Source organism: Crotalus tigris, unplaced genomic scaffold (genome assembly GCF_016545835.1).
Source record: "Crotalus tigris isolate CLP2741 ecotype Arizona unplaced genomic scaffold, ASM1654583v1 scf7180000018306.2785112, whole genome shotgun sequence".
Lineage (NCBI taxonomy): Eukaryota > Metazoa > Chordata > Lepidosauria > Squamata > Viperidae > Crotalus > Crotalus tigris.
In genome coordinates, this window is record NW_024096934.1 from 2691554 (window position 1) to 2711008 (window position 19455).

At 42.2% G+C, this 19455-nt stretch overlaps 1 protein-coding gene across 1 annotated transcript; it reads left to right on the forward strand.

Moving 5' to 3' along the window:
- On the forward strand, positions 1-17887 carry METTL17 (methyltransferase like 17). Its single transcript, XM_039350148.1, has 14 exons — positions 1-71; positions 2155-2308; positions 3018-3173; positions 5423-5510; positions 6474-6555; positions 8008-8081; positions 8697-8791; positions 9898-9968; positions 11075-11182; positions 13356-13424; positions 14411-14452; positions 14923-15015; positions 16645-16829; positions 16938-17887. Exons 1-14 carry the CDS (start codon positions 6-8, stop codon positions 17092-17094), a joined length of 1440 nt encoding a protein of 479 aa, XP_039206082.1. The 5' UTR covers positions 1-5; the 3' UTR covers positions 17095-17887.
- The last annotated feature ends 1568 nt before the right edge of the window (positions 17888-19455 follow it).

The window sequence follows — 19455 nt, forward strand, 5'->3', positions numbered from 1 at the left end:
TAAAGATGGCGGCAATGCAACATTTACGAGTAGTAGGCGCGCACGCTGGTTTTACTTCTTTAATAGTCAGAGTGAGACTTTTTTATTATTTCTCTCTCTCTCTCTGTTTGGTCCTTCTATGTTATGAATACTGTAATTGCTCGGGCGAAGGGGGAACGGGCGGGGTCCAGTGAATTTTAATCTGGATTAAAGCGAATGGTATGCAATTCGAATTAATTCAAAAGCAGGGACTCTTAGTCCCAATTACCGGTAATTAGGGCTGGTGTGTACCGTTAAAAGGGAACAAGCAGTACACACCATGTGGGTATTTCTACCGCAAAATGATGTAGTGAGATAAGGCGAGGTTGTGGCTGATGGGCTTTTTAGTCCATCTTTCAGTGAAGGCGCTAGTTTGGAAGTGATGGCTGAGAGGTGGGGAGACCCCCAATTTGAAAGCAAATCGGCCATGGAAATCTGGTTCACGTCTGTTCTTTTTAGAGAAAAGTTGGGATATTAATGTATTAAATAATTATTCATTATAATTATTAATAGTTTCATGAGAACTACTAGAAACTGGGAGACAGTGAGTTCTAGTCCCTCCTTAGGATGAAAGCCAGCCTAGCTCACCTCCCAGGGTTGTTATGGGGAAAATAGGAGGTGGAAGGTGTGTTGGATGTTTGCCATCCTGAGTTATTTGTAAAAATAAATAAATACATATCTGAACGATGTTGAGGGTAATCATAAAGGGCTCAGAATTAAATGTAAGAGCTGTGAAATATGTTAATCCCATATTTCTACCAGCAATCTTATTCTAATGTTCTTTTGGACTTAGTTATATGCCATGCGTCTTGAGGCAGATGGGTGGTTAAGAAATATGAAATATAAAAAAGTATATTAATGGTATGTTTTCAATTATAGTCTAATATTAAAATTGATCCTTCAATTCATAAAACTGAGTAGTTGGTACAGCCTCTTGAAAAAAAAAAAACCTCCCTAAGATGCTCAACATAGATTTTGATTGGTGTTAGCTACCTAGAGACGTGAATTTGAGGTGGAGGGCTATGTAACTTGAAATAATAAAAATAAGATCATTGGTATGTCCAAGGCTATTAATGCTTCAGATCCAAATAAAGGCTGTAGTAAACGTTTTGAATAAATATTTTGCCATTCAGTGCTTTCAAGGAGTAATTATTCTTTTCATAACTTCAGAAGTCTTAATAGTTAATAAGTAGATTTGGATATGAACTATTTTCAGCCCCAATTTCTCACCCTATCCCCAATCTTTTGCCTGTTAAATAAGAATTATTCCAGAAAGGCAATTTCTTATGAGAACAAGAATCAGTTTTAGCTTTTGTTCCAGAAACATAGCAATGTGGCTAGCTGGCTTTAATTCAAGGAATACAGTTATACTCTAATCATAAATAGAACCACCTACAGTAACTTGCTGTGATTTCAAAAGTGCCAAATAATAATGTTCATTGTTTCTATTTTAGCAAAGTTAATATGTGTGACCTACCATATTTTCCAGCGTATTAGACGACTCGGCGTATAAGACGACCCCCGACTTCAGAGCCATTTGCATGCTTAGAAAGTCGTCTTATACGCCGGAAAATACGGTATGACACATTGGAAAGCCAGAAAATTAAAGTGTGCATATTCTTGTGACAGCTGCACTTTAGAAAGAATCTTGTACAGGTAGTCCTTGACTTAACAACCTTTCATTTAGTGACCATTTGAAGTTACAAGCACACTGAAAAAAATGACTTATGACTTTTTTTTTACACTTACCAGTGTTGTGGCATCCCCATGGTCACATGATCAAAATTCAGACACTTGACAACTGGCTCATATGATGACTGCAGTGTCCCAGGGTCATGTGATAACTTTTGCGACCTGACAAGCAAAGTCAATGGGGAAGCCAGATTCACTTAACAACCGTGTTACTAACTTACCAACTACAGTGATTCGCTAAAGAGCTGTTGCAAGAAAGGTCATAAAATGGGGCAAAACTCACTTAACTGTCTTGCTTAGCAACAGAAATTTTGGGTTCAACTGTGGTCATAAGTTGAGGACTACCTGTAGTCCTACATGATTTGAGCCATTTTTAGATTTGGCCATCTGTGATTACATTTTAAAACTCTGCTCTAATTTTTTCTTTCTTGTCTCCTTGCTCAGAGGTTGGCAACCATTGTTCCCAATGTTTCTCAAGTAGATAATTCTTCAAATTTCCTGAACAACGTTCCTCACCGAAAACACCCAGGCATCCTCCATCTCAAATGTTTGAAGCTTCCGCCTGAATTAGTGCAAGCAGTTTCCTTTTGGGTAGCCCGTGAGTAAAACTCAATAAAGTTTGGATTGTCTGGGTATATCAGTTGGTGTCTTGGTTGAAGGTATGCTACAGGTGGTCCTGGATTTATGACTGGTTGCTTAGCAACCATTCAACATTACAATGGACCCCCCAAAAGTACTTTTACAACTCAGATTATAATTGAAATTCCAATGGCTCCCCCCCCCAGCAATCAGGTGATTACATTTTTGGTGCTTAGCCACTGTCCCACATTTATGGTTGTTTCCAGCATATTGCAGTCTCATGATCACAATTTACAATGTTTTTTGCCAGAAGCTAGTGTGTAGTTCCAGTTTCTGGCAAAACAACCCTGTCCATTGCAGGCAACGAGTTTGCTTAATCTCCGTTGTGATTTGCTTAAATGCTGCTGTTTCTGAAATTGAAATGAATTCCGTGATCGTACTTTTTCAGTTTGGAGAGTATTATTTCTCTATTCTTTCATTTAAATCTTAATCTGGTCCCTCTCATGCAGTACATCTCTCACAAGGTACCAAATGTATTCAGTTGCAAAAGACATCCATCAAGGTAGTCTTACACTGAGCACAATTTTATGGATGTATATCCATGTAGTTTCATTAGCAACAACATGGAATTGGTTTACCATTGTCTTCTGGGATCCTTTTTAGGTTCAATAGCTGTCATAGAGCCCAACTCCTTTGGTTTCTGTCATGAGTCATGTTCTTTCTCCCAGAATCCCTCATACGTGATCTGGAGAAGAAGTCCGAGTCTTTTAGCAACTACCTTTGGAGCCGCAAACGTCCAGTAGAATTGAAGGATCTGAATAGAAAAGCACAACTCCTGGAACAGAAGCTGAGGAAAGATGCAGAAGTCCTGGTCCAGCAGAAAGGTGAAAGTGGGGTGTGGATGATAGACAGAAAACCGGAGCAACCACACTTTTTAATTTTTTTATTGAAAATAAGATATCAGAAATATACAGGATAGTTTTAAAAAAAGAGATGGGAGAACTGAAAGAAAACTTGAGGAATAGTGATAGCACTTAGACTTATATACCACTTCAGAGTGCTTTACAGCCCTCTCTAAGCAGTTAAAGAGTTAGCATGTTGCTTCCGACTCTGAGTTCTCATTTTACCATCCTCAGAAGGCTGAGCTGGTCAGAATCGAACTCCTGGGAGTGAGCAGTGAGTTAGCCTATAATACTGCATTCTGATTGCTCTGCACCACTACAGAATAGTTAGATATGAAATAATGGGGAAAGAAATATTACAAAATAATATGATAAACCATTATATCAATAAACAGTTACAATTCTATGTATAACTGTCTAGTGCAAACAGCATTTATGTATATATGTTTAATACATTTTTATGTCTTTTTAATCTGAATTCTATATAAATGAGTCTTGTATTTCTTTATACTTGTTTATACAAAGACTATGTCTCTAGGCCAGACATGTCAAATACAAGGCCCAGGGGCCGGATGCGGCCCGCGAAGTGGTTTCATGTGGCCCATGAAGTCATCCTGGAAACAGTGAGGGAACAGCCCCTGCTGCCTTGCCCCTGGCCTAGGCCAACCGGGAGCCAATGTACAATTTTGTGGTGGCCCTCTATGCTGAAACGCATTCAGTCTTACCTCCATAAGCCCCCCCCCCCCCCGCATGGCCTGAGAGGAACAGTGAGGCTCCTCCAGTGGACCATGCCTTGGCCCTTGCCCTGGTCCCACCCCCTTCTGCCAGAGACCCTCAGATCTGTCCCACTCCTGCCCAGGCCCCCACAGGCACTCTTGACGCAAATGATGTAGAGCTGGCCATGCCCACCCAGTAGGCCACACCCACTCCATCCATGCCCACCCAATAGCTGCACCTACCCTGGCCACACTCACCAGCCCCCCCGAGGGCAGCCGCAATGCTGATGCAGCCCTCAATGAAATTGAGTTTGACACCCCTGCTCTAGGCAATCAGCTCACAGGTGACAAGTGCAATCATGTCCTCAATCTGTTGAGTGAATTGAGCCATTCATTTATATTTCCAATGCTGCAATATTAGCTTTTTGGCCATAGGAAGGTGCGCAGAGAATCTGTTACGTTGTCCATGCATTTCCTATATACAGTGACTTACACTGTAATTGAACCCAAATTTTCCATTTCTAAGCAAGACACTTATTAAAGAGTTTTGCCCCATTTTATGATCTTTCTTGCCATAGTTCTTGAGCAAATCACTGCAGTTATTAAATGAATCATTCTGTCATCAAGCGAATCCATTGACTTTGCTTATTGGAAGCCAGCTGGGAAGGTTACAAATGGTGATTACATAACCAAGGGATGGTGCCACTGTCATAAATGCATGCCAGTTGCCAAGCGTCTGAATTTTGATCTTGTGCACATGGGGATGCCGCAACGGCCGTAAGAGTGCAAAACAGTCACAAGTCACTTTTTTCAATGCTGTTGCAATTCTGAACAACCATTAAACAAATGGTTGTCAGTCACGGACTACCTGTAATTCTAAAGAATATTATTCTCTGAAAATTTTAGATTTTGTGGCAAAATTTATATAATCAACTACTTTGCACAACTTATACAGTCAACTTCTTTCTCCCCCAAACTTGGCAAATATAGGACGCTGTAGAAACATGTTTTAAAGAAGCACCATCCTTTATTGCATCTCCAACAAAATGCTGTTTTTGACAGTCTTTTTCTATAAAGATGGGATTCCAATGAATTCGAAATATTAGAATGCTAGTCTTTCCTCACGTCGACAAAATACATGGAGATATTTGCCTAGTTTCTCTCTGTCAAGACAGCTTATCTTACGGAATTGCTGAGCCCCTGCAGAAAAGCTGGGCTCTGACTCCAGCAAATAAATAAAAATAAATTCTGTTGGAAAGTTGATTTTTCAGTCAGGATTTTCTCCAAAAACAGGAATAGAGGGGCCAGAATTCCAACCCACCCCCCCACTCCCACCACCATCCTGCTGAGTGGTCTTGGGTTGATCACTGAGTCTTACCTGATCCTACCTCTCAGGGCTGATTGTGTAGATAGACCGGTAAGAGGCTGAGCGATGATGTATACTACACTGTCCTTGAGAAAGGATGAGATGAAAATGTAATAATCCCAGTATATGTTCTCATACATCTTTCTTAGATAGATCCCTGGATGAAAGGGATGAGAAGCTGAAGCAAAAGGTTTTGACTGCTCTTCGTAAAATCACCTACCACTGGGAAGAGTTGAAGTGAGTGTCTAGAACTCAGGACCCTGATTTCTGGAGGATGACTCAGTTGACCTTTCTTGTTTTAATTTATTTGAATCATAAAGGTCTGTTAGCTTTTCTCTTCATATAGTTTCTTCCTATTATTATGGTCATTCGTGTTGGTGTTATGATTATTTATATTCTGCCTGATTTCAGAACACCTTTTGGCTGTTTATGCTTAAAAAAATACAAACCGCTTCTATATACCATATTTCCCCGAAAGTAATACCTACCCTGAAAATAAACCCTAGCTTGATTGTTGGGAGTGGTCTAATATAAGCCCAAAAATAAACCCTAGTTTTGGGATGAGGCACATGCCTAAAAATCAAGCTAGGGTACGGGAGTGGAGCTGCCCCACACACCCCACACCCCTTACTGTTGCAGCCAAGCCTCCCATGAATCAACACCGGCCTGCATTTCACCACAGCCAAGAACCAAACTATGGGTTGAATCAATAGCTTGGTTCTCGGCTGTAGAGGTCTTTCTGGGAGGCCTCTGATGGAGAAATGGAGGCCGGGGGTGACGCACACAAGCAGCGACAAGCAGTCACAGAAGTGGGCTGGCTGGGCAGGGCTGTCAGTACCGCTGCCGCGAGACCATGGAAAAGACACCCCCCCCCCCAAAATAAGACCTGTACCTCTTTTGGAGGCCAAAAAAAAAAAAGTCCGGGTCTTCTTTTCGGGGAAACACAGTACCATGAAACAAAAGTGGTAGGGGCTCCTGAAGCACTCTTCCAAGGCCTGGGAGAAAAGCCAAGTATTTAGCATCAGGATGAGAGCTACATCGCTTTTCATTTTATGCTCTGTACATGTCTGCTATTTGCCTCCACTTTATGGTGCCTATTCTCGTGACCATAGATGACTTCTGTTTAGCTGGGAGGGAGGGTGGTGTTTGTGTAGCTTTCTGTTTTTGCACTGACCACAATTGCAATTTTTCTTTCTCAAGATACACTGAAGAGCTCAGCTTTCTGTACATGGTCACCCGAATGGATGCAAACTTTGCAGCAGTGAGCCGAGCTTTCCAAGAAGTAAGTTGCAGCTGTAGCTTCTGGAGTGCAGTGGGCAAGATGACGTAGGGAAGACAATCCAGCAGGACTTCATGGAGGGAGCCTGGAGATAATGCCAGGCTTAGAATCCTGTCGCTCTTTTGGATTTGAGCTTTGCTCATTGCTAATGTCTCAGTTGTATAACAGCAAGAGTAACAGAGTTGGAAGGGACCTTGGAGGACATTTAGTCCAACCCCCTGCTCACACAGGAGACCTATACCAGTGATGGCGAACGTTTTAGAGGTCGAGTGCCCAAACCGCAACCTAAAACCCACTTATTTATCACAAAGTGCCAGGGCCGCATCAACATTGTGTTGCCCTCAGGTGGGTGGGCGTGGGCGTGGTGGTCACGGCAGACTGGGCATGGCTGGGGTGGGTGTGACTACCTCGATATTGCTTGTGGGGGGGATGCCTTTGGGGGCTGGGCCGGATTGGGGTCTCTGGTGGGTGTGGCAGTGGGCAGAAGGCTCATCCTGCGGGGGTGAGGTAGGGGGTAGGGCAGAGGTGCCATTGCTGCAGGGCAAGGCGAGGCATGGACAGCTGCTGTCTGACACCATCAGCCCCCGTGCACAGAGGCCAATGAGCACATGGGGGCCTGCTCTACCACCTCTACTTGAGCTTGCTAGCTAGCTGCTTCGCCTCCTTTGTGCTGGGTGGGGCTGCCGCTCTGGGCGTCAGTGGTGGCCTAATGGACCTGCGCGAGCTGGCAGCGGCAGGTGTGCCCACAGAGAGGGCTCTGAGTGCCGCCTCTGGCACGCGTGCCGTAGGTTTGCCATCACTGACCTATACTATTTCTGACAAATGATTGTCCAGTCTCTTCTTAAAAGCTTCCAATGATGGGGCACTCACAACTCCCGAAGGTGATTTGTTCTCACTGTTAGGAATTTTCTCCTTTGTTCTAGGTTGCTTCTTTCCTTTATCTCCTTTTTAGGGGAAAAAAAAAAAGAGGTAGATATTTTTAGGGTGCATCCACTGATTTTCAAATGCTGGATCTGCATTCTTGCAGATAAGCCAAAATTACTGTTGAAATACATATTCATGTTCCAGAACCAAATTTAGCTGAGGGTTAAGGGTTATACTCAGCTGTATAAATGTGATAGGAAAGGAGTCAGTTGCTTTATAGTTAGGTGTATAAGGTCTAGAAGTCCAAAATATTCCTATACTCCCATTCGTTTTGGCCATGAATAACCAGGGTAACCTGTCCTCTACTGTGGATGCTCGTTTCTAGCTATTAAAATTTGGATGATATGACCAGGGCCTTGACTGCAGCAGCCTCTCTTTCTTTTGAAAATGAGTGAATGGCATCTCTGCCCGACTTAAAGCTTAAGGTCGTTTTCAGAATCATGTCTTACCTTATTAAGCTTGGCAAATATGATACTGTCCTTCCACACTGAGAAAGTGACCCCTTTTCCTCTGCAACTTCGTTCTCTTCAGATCCGGAAGCGAGTACCAGATTTCCAGCCCAAAACTTTGCTAGATTTCGGTTCGGGTACCGGTGCTGTCAGCTGGTGAGAATCCCCTGGAAGAGAGACACAGCCTTTCTCCACAGCGGCAGCAGTGTGGCTTATCTCCCTAATAGAGGGAGTGGGTCCTTAAAATCAAGGGAAAGAGAGGGGATGGCGATCTTTTGTTGACTATGGCTTCACCGTAAAAATTTTTTTGAAGGGGCTCAGTGCTGCTTAGTCAGCCATTGCACATGTGAACTGAGCAAGTTTGGGTTAGGGATCCTAGTTTTCCTAAATGGGAACATCCTGGCCGTGGAGCATCCCATTTATTTTGAAGAGGATCATGTGTAGAAATGCTTCCAAAATGGGGGGGGGGAATCTGCACTCAGGTCTCTGTAGTCAGTATAAGAGGGGGAACACGGCTAGCGAAAAAGAAGTTCAAGCAATATGCTTATGACAAGTAGTGTTCCATTGGAGAAAGCCAATAGAAGTGGACCTGGTGGGAGATGGGGAGGTAATGTGTCTTCATATACTTAAAATTCTACTTTGTCTGTCTGAGTGTCTTATCTGTCTAAATCCATCTTTTATCTGTCTGTCTATCTATCTATTATCTATCTATCTATCTATCTGTCTATCTATCTATCTATCTAATCTTTGCTTTTTTTTTCTACATCTTAGGGCAGCCCATAGCATTTGGGGCGAAAGTTTGAAGGAATATATGAATGTTGATTGCTCTGTTCCCATGCTGGACCTGGCAGAGAAGCTGATGCGAGGTGAGATGCGAAGAAGATATATAGATTATTTTATTTTCTCAGCTTAAGGCTATATTTTTCCAAGCATAAAGGTTTTCCTTTTTAATTTTTGGACTGGAGGGTAACGTCTTTTGAATTAGGCCCCCAAGGTGGTTGCTTATCACACTGTTCTCTTCCTGACAAACATACTCCTAAATTTTGCATTTGGAAGAGATATCCGATTCAGCTGTGTTTATGGAGGAGTGAATGCTTTATCTTTGTGACTGGGGAAAACTCATGAAGAAATGTATCTCCTTAGAAAGCGAAATCCACATATAGTACTTCCCAGAATTGCTGGGTATCAGGTGGCATATAAATTTGCTTAATAATCCATGGATTAGCACAGCTGGGTCATAATCTTTTCTTGGATATTTCCTGCAGACTCTTCCTGCGGTACTATTTCTGAGTTTGGTTTCGTCCCTAGTTGGATGCTGTCTACAATGTCAACTTCCACCATAAACATTTAGTTTCTGGTGAAACTAGAAATATTTTAACCCATTGCAAATCAAAGGAAGAAAAAGGAGCAGAGTCCAAAGCATTAAACTAGAAAGTTCACTTATTAGAGGTGTCTTGTGCTTCTGCAGAGCATAGAAAACTCTAGTTCGTATACCAGCAAAAGCTGTGCATATGGTATATATAATTACACATTACCATATTACCTATGGTATCCATATGGTATCTATATTGAAGCAGTGCAATTCTGCTTCCAGCTAGATCTGGGTAGGACAGAGCTAAGCACAATGTGGGTAATCTATCTTGTCTAACCACTGGAAATCTGGTGAGAGCCATCATGGTATTTCATGGCCTCTTCCAAGCCTGCCATAAGCTTCTAGTTTGAGCATTCAGAACTTTTTTTTATTTATGGGAAGCATATTATTGTGATGGATGTTCAGTAGAAAGCATTTCGCTTGGGTAGAATTGGCAATGCTAATATTCCTGATTGAGATATAAGGCTGGTTTGTTCCGTGCACCACCTTTACTTGTGGTTTCCTTGTGTCCCCTTCAGGATCACCTGTGGATTTCTACCCCTCTCCCATTCACAAACCCCTTTCCCTGTGAATCTACCTGTTACTTTGTTTTTTTCCTAGGCATCTCTGAAACCCAAGAGCTCTGCTTTCCTGGTGTCTACTTCAGGCAGTTTGCCCCCGTTGGGCCAAAGGTACATACAATTTGCCCAGCTGCATTCAAAAGAGATTGAGTCCCAGTAGACGTGATGAATATACCATGCCAACACTTGAGGTCCCTGTTAATTTCTGGGCTGGGGATATTTAGTGCAACATTTTCCCTATGGAATCTTTCAAGAACTCTCACAAGAATATACTTTCCTGACTTATTTACAATCTCCACCTGATTCCATTGTGGCTTAGTAATTGAAACTGGTCTAATTTGGGTGCATTAATTTATAGGTTGGAAAGTTTTACTACCGTATTAGAAAAAAGTTAGAAACTATCCACTTGGCTTGGATTAAGAAAAAGGTTGGGTTGTATACATTATATGAAAGAGAGACCTGTTTCCCAATGCACATAGACATATTTACCTCATATAAATATTTTAAATAAATATATCTACCATTATATATTTATGATTGTGTGTACGTACGTATAATTGCACAGTTGGAAGAGCCATGTGAAGCATGGAGTCCAATAGCACACTCTTTAGTGCAAGAATTATGAGAAAGGAAAGGGAATTGGTAATTATTTCAATGTTTACTTTTCCTCATGGTTAGAATATTTTTTCCAATAATCAACCATCTACAACAGTGTTTCTCAGCCTTGACAATTTTAAGGCATGTGGACTTCAACTCCCAGAATTCCACAGCCAGCATTGTTGGCTGTGGAATTCTGTGAGTTGAAGTCCACATGACTTAAAATTGTCAAGGTTGAGAAACAGTGATCTACAGTAATGTTTTTCAAACTTGGTAACTTTAAAATATGTGGACTTTAACTCCCAAAATTCACCAGCCAACATGTAGAGTGATTGGATAAAATGAGAAGCTCTTACTAGGAAGACTCTTTTAATAAAAATGTATTTGTCTACCTTTCCTTTAATTTGCTAAGGGTGCTGCATGTAGACCTTCTCCCAGTATCTTTATTGGATCCTGACATTTGGCCTGTGAGATATATGAAGAGAACATGGCGTATTGGAATCCAGATTTTAAAACTTGGCTCCCCAATCCAGGATCTCTGATTTCTATCAGTTGGCTTTCTCAGACACAATTTGTAATTGGAGAATGGGTTAATTTCCATTTTCCCTTCCCTTCCACAGATGACATTTGATCTCACGGTATCCGCTTTCTCTCTCAACGACCTGCCAACTTATGCTCGGAGGATGGCAACGGTGACTAACCTATGGAAGAAAACCAACAACTTTCTAGTAAGGAATTGCCTGGTTGGATTCAGTCAGTTGATGTGAGATGGTTACTCTCTGCTCTGCCTTGAAACTTTGCCTGGTTCACATGGAATGCTCTTTTGTTGACTTTTGTCGGTTGAGTGATGGCAGCCTGTTGATCGCTATTTGCCCCCAAGTCCTCTTTTCACATGCTGTTGAGTGCTGCTAGCTGCATGAAATTTGGCCATCATTCTTTAGATGGTGGTTGCACTTCATGCTGTTCCTCGTGCTGCTGCCTCAAAGTTTCACTTACAAGAAAGGCAGATTGAGGACAGGGGCATTGGCTATATCAGTGATGGTGAACCTCTTAGAGATCGAGTGCCCAAACTGCAACCCAAAACCCACTTATGCATCGTCGGGTGCCGGGTAGGTGTGGCCCCTTGGGTGGGTGTGGCCCCTTGGGTGGGTGTGGCTGCAGTGGTAACAGCAGACTGGGTGGGACTAAAAAGTTCACAATCAATCAATTCTAACTTTGCAAGATCTTTTTTTTTCCGCGAGAAGTTGAAATTGATTGATTGAACCTTTTTTTTCTTTTTGCACATAGCAGCGGAGGTCTAAAGCAAAAAGGTTTTATAAAACCCAACTGAAGGCCTAGGACTGGGGCGACAGCACATGTGCCCACAGAAAGGGCTCTGAGTGCCGCCTCTGGCACCCGTGCCATAGGTTCGCCACCACTGGGCTATATCGTGATAGCAACTCCTCCTTTGTGTCTATGATGTGATGTTCCTGAAAATCAAAGTGATAGAAGGACAGTGTTTCTTTCTCACATTCAAATGCTGTGTTGGAAGTGATTCAATTTGTGCTGAAGAACAGAAGACATGTGTGCACCAGGAACCTGTGGGAAGAATCTATCTCTCTCTCTCTCTCTCTCTCTATCTATCTATCTATCTATCTATCTATCTATCTATCTATCTATCTATCTATCTATCTGATTTCTGTAGCTGCCCATCTCAGCAAATACCTGGGTTGCTTTGTAGGTATTCACAACCAATTGTTTAGCAGCTGTTCGAAGTTACAGTGGCACTAAAAAAAATGATTTACAACCAATCCTCACACTTATTTACAATAGTTGCAGCGTCCCAGAGTCATGTGATTGCCATTTTTGATCTTCCCAGCCGGCTTCTAACAAGCTGGATTTGCTTAAAAACCATATGATTTGCTTAACCACTGTGGCAAAAAAAAAAAAAAAGAAGTTAAATTCGGCTTGCCTCACTTAACATCCTCTTTGCTTAGCAAAAAAAATTCTGGTCCCAATCATTGTTGTGGATGGGGGACTAGCTGTAGTGAAACCTTTCCACTCTCTGCAGACAATGATTTCCTTTATACAAATAAAATCAGGAACCCATTTCCCTGAAGAACATACAGTAAACATGTTTTTTTGCCCTTCTGGATCAGACTCTTAGCTTATCTGTTCTGACCGTCTGTTCTCTCAGTGATCAATATGGAACCACACAAAAGAAGCCCACTAGTCTCTCAAAAGATGGTCATTTTGCCATCAAGGCCAATAGTCATTGATCCCCACGATTTTCGTGAATCGGTCCAATCCTTTTTTGAAACCAGCCAATCCGTTAGTTAGCATCTTGTCATGATGTTTAATTACATGTTGTGTTTCTTTTTTTTTTTTTTTTTAAAAATCCTTTTGTCCTGATTATTTCAGGTTTCAATTTCACTGGGTGAACCTCTGGCTCTAGTATTTTGGGAAACCCAAAATAGCTTCTCCTTGTCCACTTTATCCCATACCATGCATACCTTCACCATGCCTTCTTTCATTCAACTTTCCAGATCAAAAACTTCCAAGTATTGCAGCAGTTAAATTCCTTAACTCTCTTAGTTTCCCTCCTCTGAATCTTTTTTCCATGTTACTGGAGTCCTCATTCTTGTTAGAAAAGATTTTAGGTATGATACAAGGATTTATCCTCTGTATGGCCTTGATATTATTGGAACAGGAGAGGCAGGCAGCAATAGAATTCCGTCTTGCACTGCATGAAAGAAATAGAGTCTTCTCAATCCTTGAAAAAGGACACCAGCATTAGGAAAAAAAAAGGTCAGGATTTGCAAAGAAGGAAGAGTTTAGACTTCAAATGATAACCCGAGTTGATTTGGTCTGCAGGCCCACCTTTATCTATTTTTCCCCCCACCTTTTTTATTTTCTTTCTAGGTTCTGGTTGAAAATGGAACCAAAGAAGGACATCAGATGCTTATGGAGGCCCGAGATGTTGTTTTGAAGGTGAGTCATTTTTCTTCAGTTTAAAAGAGGGGGGGAAAGGTTGCAAAATGGTGGCAAAGGAATAATGATGCATCAGAGGTGTCTCATTAGATCAGTGGTGGCGAACCTATGGCACAGGTGCCAGAGGTGACACTCAGAGCCCTCTCTATGGGCACGTGCGCCGTCGCCCCAGTCCTAGGCCTTCAGCTGAGTTTTATAAAACCTTTTCGCTTTAGGCCTCCGCCGCTGTGTGCAAAAAAAAAAAAAAAAGGTCCATTCAGTCAATTTCAACTTCTCACGAAAAAAAAAAGATCTTGCAAAGTTGGAATTGATTGATTGAACTTTTTAGTCCCACCCAATCTGCCGTTACCACCACAGCCACGCCCACCCAGTGGGCCACACCCACCCGGCACTCGACGATGCATAAGTGGGTTTTGGGTTGCAGTTTGGGCACTCAGTCTTTTAAAGGTTCGCCATCACTGCATTAGATGGTTCCCTCAGTTGGGGATAATTTTACATGGTTTGCCAAGTTTCTTTGAAAGCAGGAATACAATTAATAAGTATCTGATTTCTGGTTCTCTCCCACATGCATTACAGGTGTCATTTAGTTGTTCCAGTTCTTCTTTACATCTACATATTTATGCGGGTTCTCCAAACCTGATTTAATTGAGCAGTGAATAGATTCTTCTCTCCTACCTCAATTTCAGGGAGGGTGGCCTTTATTCTGAAGCATGCATAAGCTGTGAGCTTTCAGGATTCACCGCCCCTCCCCTTTAAGCGGATGGTTTTCTCTACTGCAGTGTTAATTTAATTTAATTGTTAATTTCTCAAATAATTTGTTTTTCTTTCCATCTCTATTTATCCTCCAGGCTCTGAATAAGTTGTAGTCACTCAAAAATCGTATATCATAGTCTATGAGCCTCCATGTTAAGGTTATAGAAAAGTGTGGGGGGGGGGTCACCATTTTTACAGATTGAAGCTTTTTTTTTTTTTCATTTTGTTTTCAGGAGGCAGATAAAGTAAAAGAAGCAGCTCATGTTTTTGCTCCGGTAAGTACTAAATTCTATCCAGAGTTAACATTTATCAAAGCTACATTAGAATGTACGAATATCTGATCTGAGAAGTCTGCTGTGTTGAACTTCAAGCAAGTCTTCTTGTGCTCTTGGGTAAATATTTCTATGGGGTTTTTTTTTTTTTAAAGCCAGAATTCTTACTTTTCTGACTCTCAATCAGATATTTGATTGAGAATCCAGAAAACATGCACATTTTGACTTTTGATCAGAATTTATACCATATTTTTGGGATATCGGCACCCCTGAATATGAAGAAATGTTGATGGGAGAACAAAATAGAGGGTGGGAGAACACATAGCATTGCAACACTTGATTGGTGAGCAGGAGCAGAAATGGGATATACACATATTTTATATGCTGAAGCACAAAAGAGGATTCTTGTATTCATCAAGGGTCAGGATTACTGAAACATAATAGCAATTGACTTCTCTCCTTTACTTGCCTAGTGTCCGCACCACTTGCCCTGTCCCCGCTTGTTACGGGATAATCCTTTGCCATGCAACTTCCTCCAGCAGTATGAAACCCTACCTTTGTCTTGGGTAAGTCTGCCTGCCACCTGCTTGCAGTCCCTTGAGAAGAGATCGGGTGATAAACCTGTGTGCTTAATGTGTCTTGGTCCCCCTGGATACTACAAAAGGGTCTGAGCAAATTGGATCAAGTCTGTCTGTTCTAAAATCGAATCTGGGTTGGTCACCGAGACTAGAGGTCGTCCCAGGACCGAACCAGATTTGATCTTGCAACATTATCCTGGGCCATGTCTGCTTGCTTTTGTTCTGTGTGTTCTCTCCATTTCTTTGCTGAAATGTTGTCTGAATAGAGCTTTGGATTTTGTCTTCGGATTAGGGTTTAGTGGGGCACGAAAGGACAACCTCTGGGTAAGCAAGTGGGATTCTGTGGAACAAGAAAAGCAATTCAAGCATAGGGAAAGTGAATAAAAGACACTGCCAACAGAAACTCAAAATATGTAAAGCCTAAAGTAAAATCGGTGGTTATTCCTGACATGCATAAAGATTTGGAAACAATTGTCCTGGAATACAGGTAGTCCTCAGTTAACTAGTGTAATCGGGACTGGGAACTCCCATCACTAAGCAACACAGTTGTATAAATTTTTTTTTTAATAATCATGTGATCACAACTTAGAGTGGCAATTCTGGTTGTGGTTGTTACTCAAATCAAGGGCAGTCATGAAGCATGGTGTGACCTGACTGGCAACTTTTATTTATTGCCAGTTTCCTCATTGACTTTGCTTGTCAGAAGCCATCAGTGAAGGTCCCAAATGGCAGTGACATGACCACGAGACACTGCAGCTGTTGTTAATTGTGTGCCGGTTGCTTAGCACTGCTCCATAGTGCTTTTACAGCCCTCTAAGCAGTTCGCAAAATCAGCATATTGCTCTCAACAATCATTTACTGATCTTGGAAGGATGGAAGGCTGAGTCAACCTTGAGCCAGGCAGGATCGAACTCCTGACAGTGGGCAGAGTTAGCTTGCAGTACCGCATTCTAACCACTGCGCCACCATGACTCAGCACAAAAAAAAAATCACATATCAGCCTATTTCTGAGAAGATTTCTGAGTTCTGGAGACAAATTGCACCATTTTGCACCTCTGTTTGTTTATTTCAATTCCTTTGGCCACCCACCTTAGTAAATGACTTTATGAATGAAGAAAGATAAAGGTGTTTTCATTTAGCGTTCCCTAACTTAGATAGATTGAATTACAATTCCCTTGCAATGAAAGCCATCCTGTTTGGGAAGCGGGAGAGTTGTAGTTCTCTATAAGTCTCTCATGCAGTATACTGAAGACTATCTGCAAACCTTGGGATGAAGGGAATGAGAAATTGCTACAGGATTCCTAAGGGCCAGTTGCCCCACTCAGATCTTTTTGTTGGCTTATAGATAAAAGTCAAACTTTCGGGGGGGGGGTGTCCCAATTTCTACCCTACCCCCACATCCTTCTTTTTCCCCCAGCGTTTACATTCCAGTCAGTTTCAATTAGAAGTTATATGTTGTTGTCTCCTGATCATTTTCTGGACTTATTGGAAAAAAAAGATGACATCAGCAATTAGTGTGTCAGTCTAATATTTCTGCTAGCTTTTCTCCCCTGGATTGTGACCAAAAGGGCCTAACTTTCTAAGATCATTCTCTCCTATGTGTATGTGTCTCTTCAGAATCCTCCACAGAAAACCGAGAGATTTTTTTTCTTGATCCTGGCCCGTGGATCAGGGGAGTCAATGGAGCCCTGGCCCCGCATCACTCAGCCTGTGCTTTGCCGCAAACGCCACGTCCACGTGCACCTGTGTTGTGCGGATGGCACCCTTCAGCATGCTATTGTGACTTCAAAGAAACATAGCAGGTACTCAGTTCCCCCTTGAGGCTATGGCACCCTGGATCAAGGATTAAGAATGAGGCCTGTGCCCATGAATGTAGACTCAGGGTCATCACCTGTCTTTACTTCTTGCAGGGATCTCTATCGATGTGTCCGGAACAGTAATTGTGGAGATCGTCTTCCTATTTCGACTCCAGAAACCAAATCCATTTTGGAGGACAAATCAATCCTCGAAGACCAGTTAAACGATTCTCAAAAAGTTAATACTGCTCCTTACCAGGATCAGAATTAATAAGGTCCCTTCCGGCATACTTGTAACGATTCCTTTTGGTATTCAGCCCAGGTGTCTATCTCAGATTGCTGATTTCCAGAATCTAAATTCCTTATGCGGTTTGGAGCTGTAGAGCCAAGTTTGTTAAGCTTTCTGCTTGGCAGCCAGTGCATGTATAATCCAGAGGATCAAACGGTGGTCCCCCTCAACCGGGGTTCCATGGATAATGCTGATTTTCGTGGAATAACTTCAGCCAGTATCAGATGCAGTGGATTTAATTCAGCTGTTTTTCTCTTGGAAATAATAGCAAACCAAGTCGGATCTCCAGGGATTTAATTAGTTGTGATGATGATGGTGGGCAGTTTGAACATTCGAACCAGGCACAGAGACAAACCCTTTGGTTGACTTCTTCAGAATTTGGATTACAGATTCCATCTCTAGTCCTTGGCTATGAGAGTTTGTTGGGCCTGACAAAGGCTTGGCGAGCACAAGCCTACAATGCATATACCTCTTTCTGGATTGTTCCATTTGGATTGAAAATGGACTGTTTAAATCTTCTCATCCTTTAAAACATCATCTGTAAGATTAATTGAAGGTGATAAAAATCAGCTTATTAACACTTTTGCATACAGTAGGAGTGTGTTACACAAGAAATGGCAGTAACACTCCCTTCCGGAGAAGAAGTAAAGGCCAAAATTATATGTGTCAGCGCAATATTTTTCTGCTCTGATACTTGGGTGCCCTGAAACTCACAAATATGTCTCCTACCTAATTCTGGATTACATGGAAAGGCTGACGAGCAGTTTCAAAAGCATGAGTTGGATGTTGTGGTTCCTTCCTTGTTCTGCCTTCTTAAGCGTGTGGCTAAAGAAGAGCACAAATGTTTTCCAACTTTTTTTTTTTTTAAAGAGAAGGCTTTAGTAGTGTGCGTTCAAATAAATTGGTTTGGCGATCCTGAGTGAAGAGGAAGTGGGAGGCAGTTTTGGCTTCAGGCTGATGCAAAAGGGTGTGTGCTTATGACCACTTAATCCCAGCTCTGAAAAAGATGCTTAAGTAGGTTGAAATTGGAGAAGGAATCATATAGGAGGGATCCTGGGATTTAGTTGGTTTGGGATTGGTTCCTTAAGGAGGCATGCACCCAGAGGCCGATTTGGTATTGTTAATACCAGTGATATTAACAAAGGAAATGGTGGATATTTTGCTGCCACAGCAACTCATTATTATTGGTGCCGTACTTATAATTGTTATTACTCTGTTTCTTTCCATGTACATCAAAAGACTGATTCCTTGTGTGTCTAATTGCACTTGGCTAAATTATTCCATTCTATATTCTGTTCTGCCCAGCTCAGGGGTAGGCAACCTTGGCTCTTTTATGACTCATGGACTTCAACTCCCAGAATTCCTGAGCCAGCATGGCTCAGCTTGGAAACTCTCCTTTTCCCCTCAGCATGGCCGGCTCAGGAATTCTGGGAGTTGAAGTCCACGAGTCATAAAAGAGCCAAGGTTGCCTACCCTTGGCCTAGCTCAGTGGTTCTCAACCTTTTTAATGCCGCGACCCCCCCAACCGGTCGTAAGTCGAGGACTACTCAAATGGTGGAGCACCGTTTGCAGAATGGGACTTTTGGCAGGCTCAGCAGGGCAGAGACAGCCTGGACAATTCCTATTGGCTTTTGAAAGCCAATAGAATTAGACTCTATTCAAGAGAGTCTATTCTATTGGCTTTCAAAAGCCAATAGAATAAAAGGGAGTAGCACAGCTAAGGAAAAGGGGGGAAAAAATGGCAGACTGCGTTGTTTGGCGACCCCCATGAAATGGTCATTCAACCCCAATGGGGTCCCGACCCACAGGTTGAGAACCCACTGGCCTAGCTGGTTGAATCTTTCTGTCTCCAGTGGAGATGGTGCCCTTGGCTTCTCTTCTAGGGACACTCCTATTGCCTTCAGAGTACGTCAGAAATGCAGCCTCCTGTTTTGCAATGAGGAACCTGGGTGATCTTTTGGTTAGGCCACCAAAATGCTCTATTCAACTTTTTCTCTCTCTCCCCCTCCGATCTCCTAGTCACACAAATCTCTAGTAATCCCTGGCTGAGTCTGGTTCTTATCCACTGTTCTTGAAGGGAGAAATTAGAGGTCCAGTTTCTTAATCAGAAGAGGATTTCAGTTCTCGCTTCAGGATCTCTTGCTGGTTGGGGAATTCTGGGAGCTGAAGTCCACACATCTTAGATGTTGCCAAGCTTGAAAAGTTGCCAGTCTAGGGAGCATTTGATGCTTGACCGGATTACATTGGTGATCTATCTCACCCAGTGTTTTTGTTTTAACCTAGGCAATTCAAATTGCCAGTTGGCTGTTGAGTGTGTATCTGGAGACCTGTTTCAAGTATTTG

What these genes read in the sequence shown, in the direction of transcription:
- METTL17 (XM_039350148.1), top strand. Translation starts at nt 6, where the DNA reads ATGGCGGCAATGCAACATTTACGAGTAGTAGGCGCGCACGCTGGTTTT. An exon ending in AAACCCTACCTTTGTCTTGG is followed by an intron (nt 15,016 to 16,644) that starts GTAAGTCTGCCT and finishes GTGTCTCTTCAG; the next exon opens with AATCCTCCACAGAAAACCGA. An exon ending in ACTTCAAAGAAACATAGCAG is followed by an intron (nt 16,830 to 16,937) that starts GTACTCAGTTCC and finishes TACTTCTTGCAG; the next exon opens with GGATCTCTATCGATGTGTCC.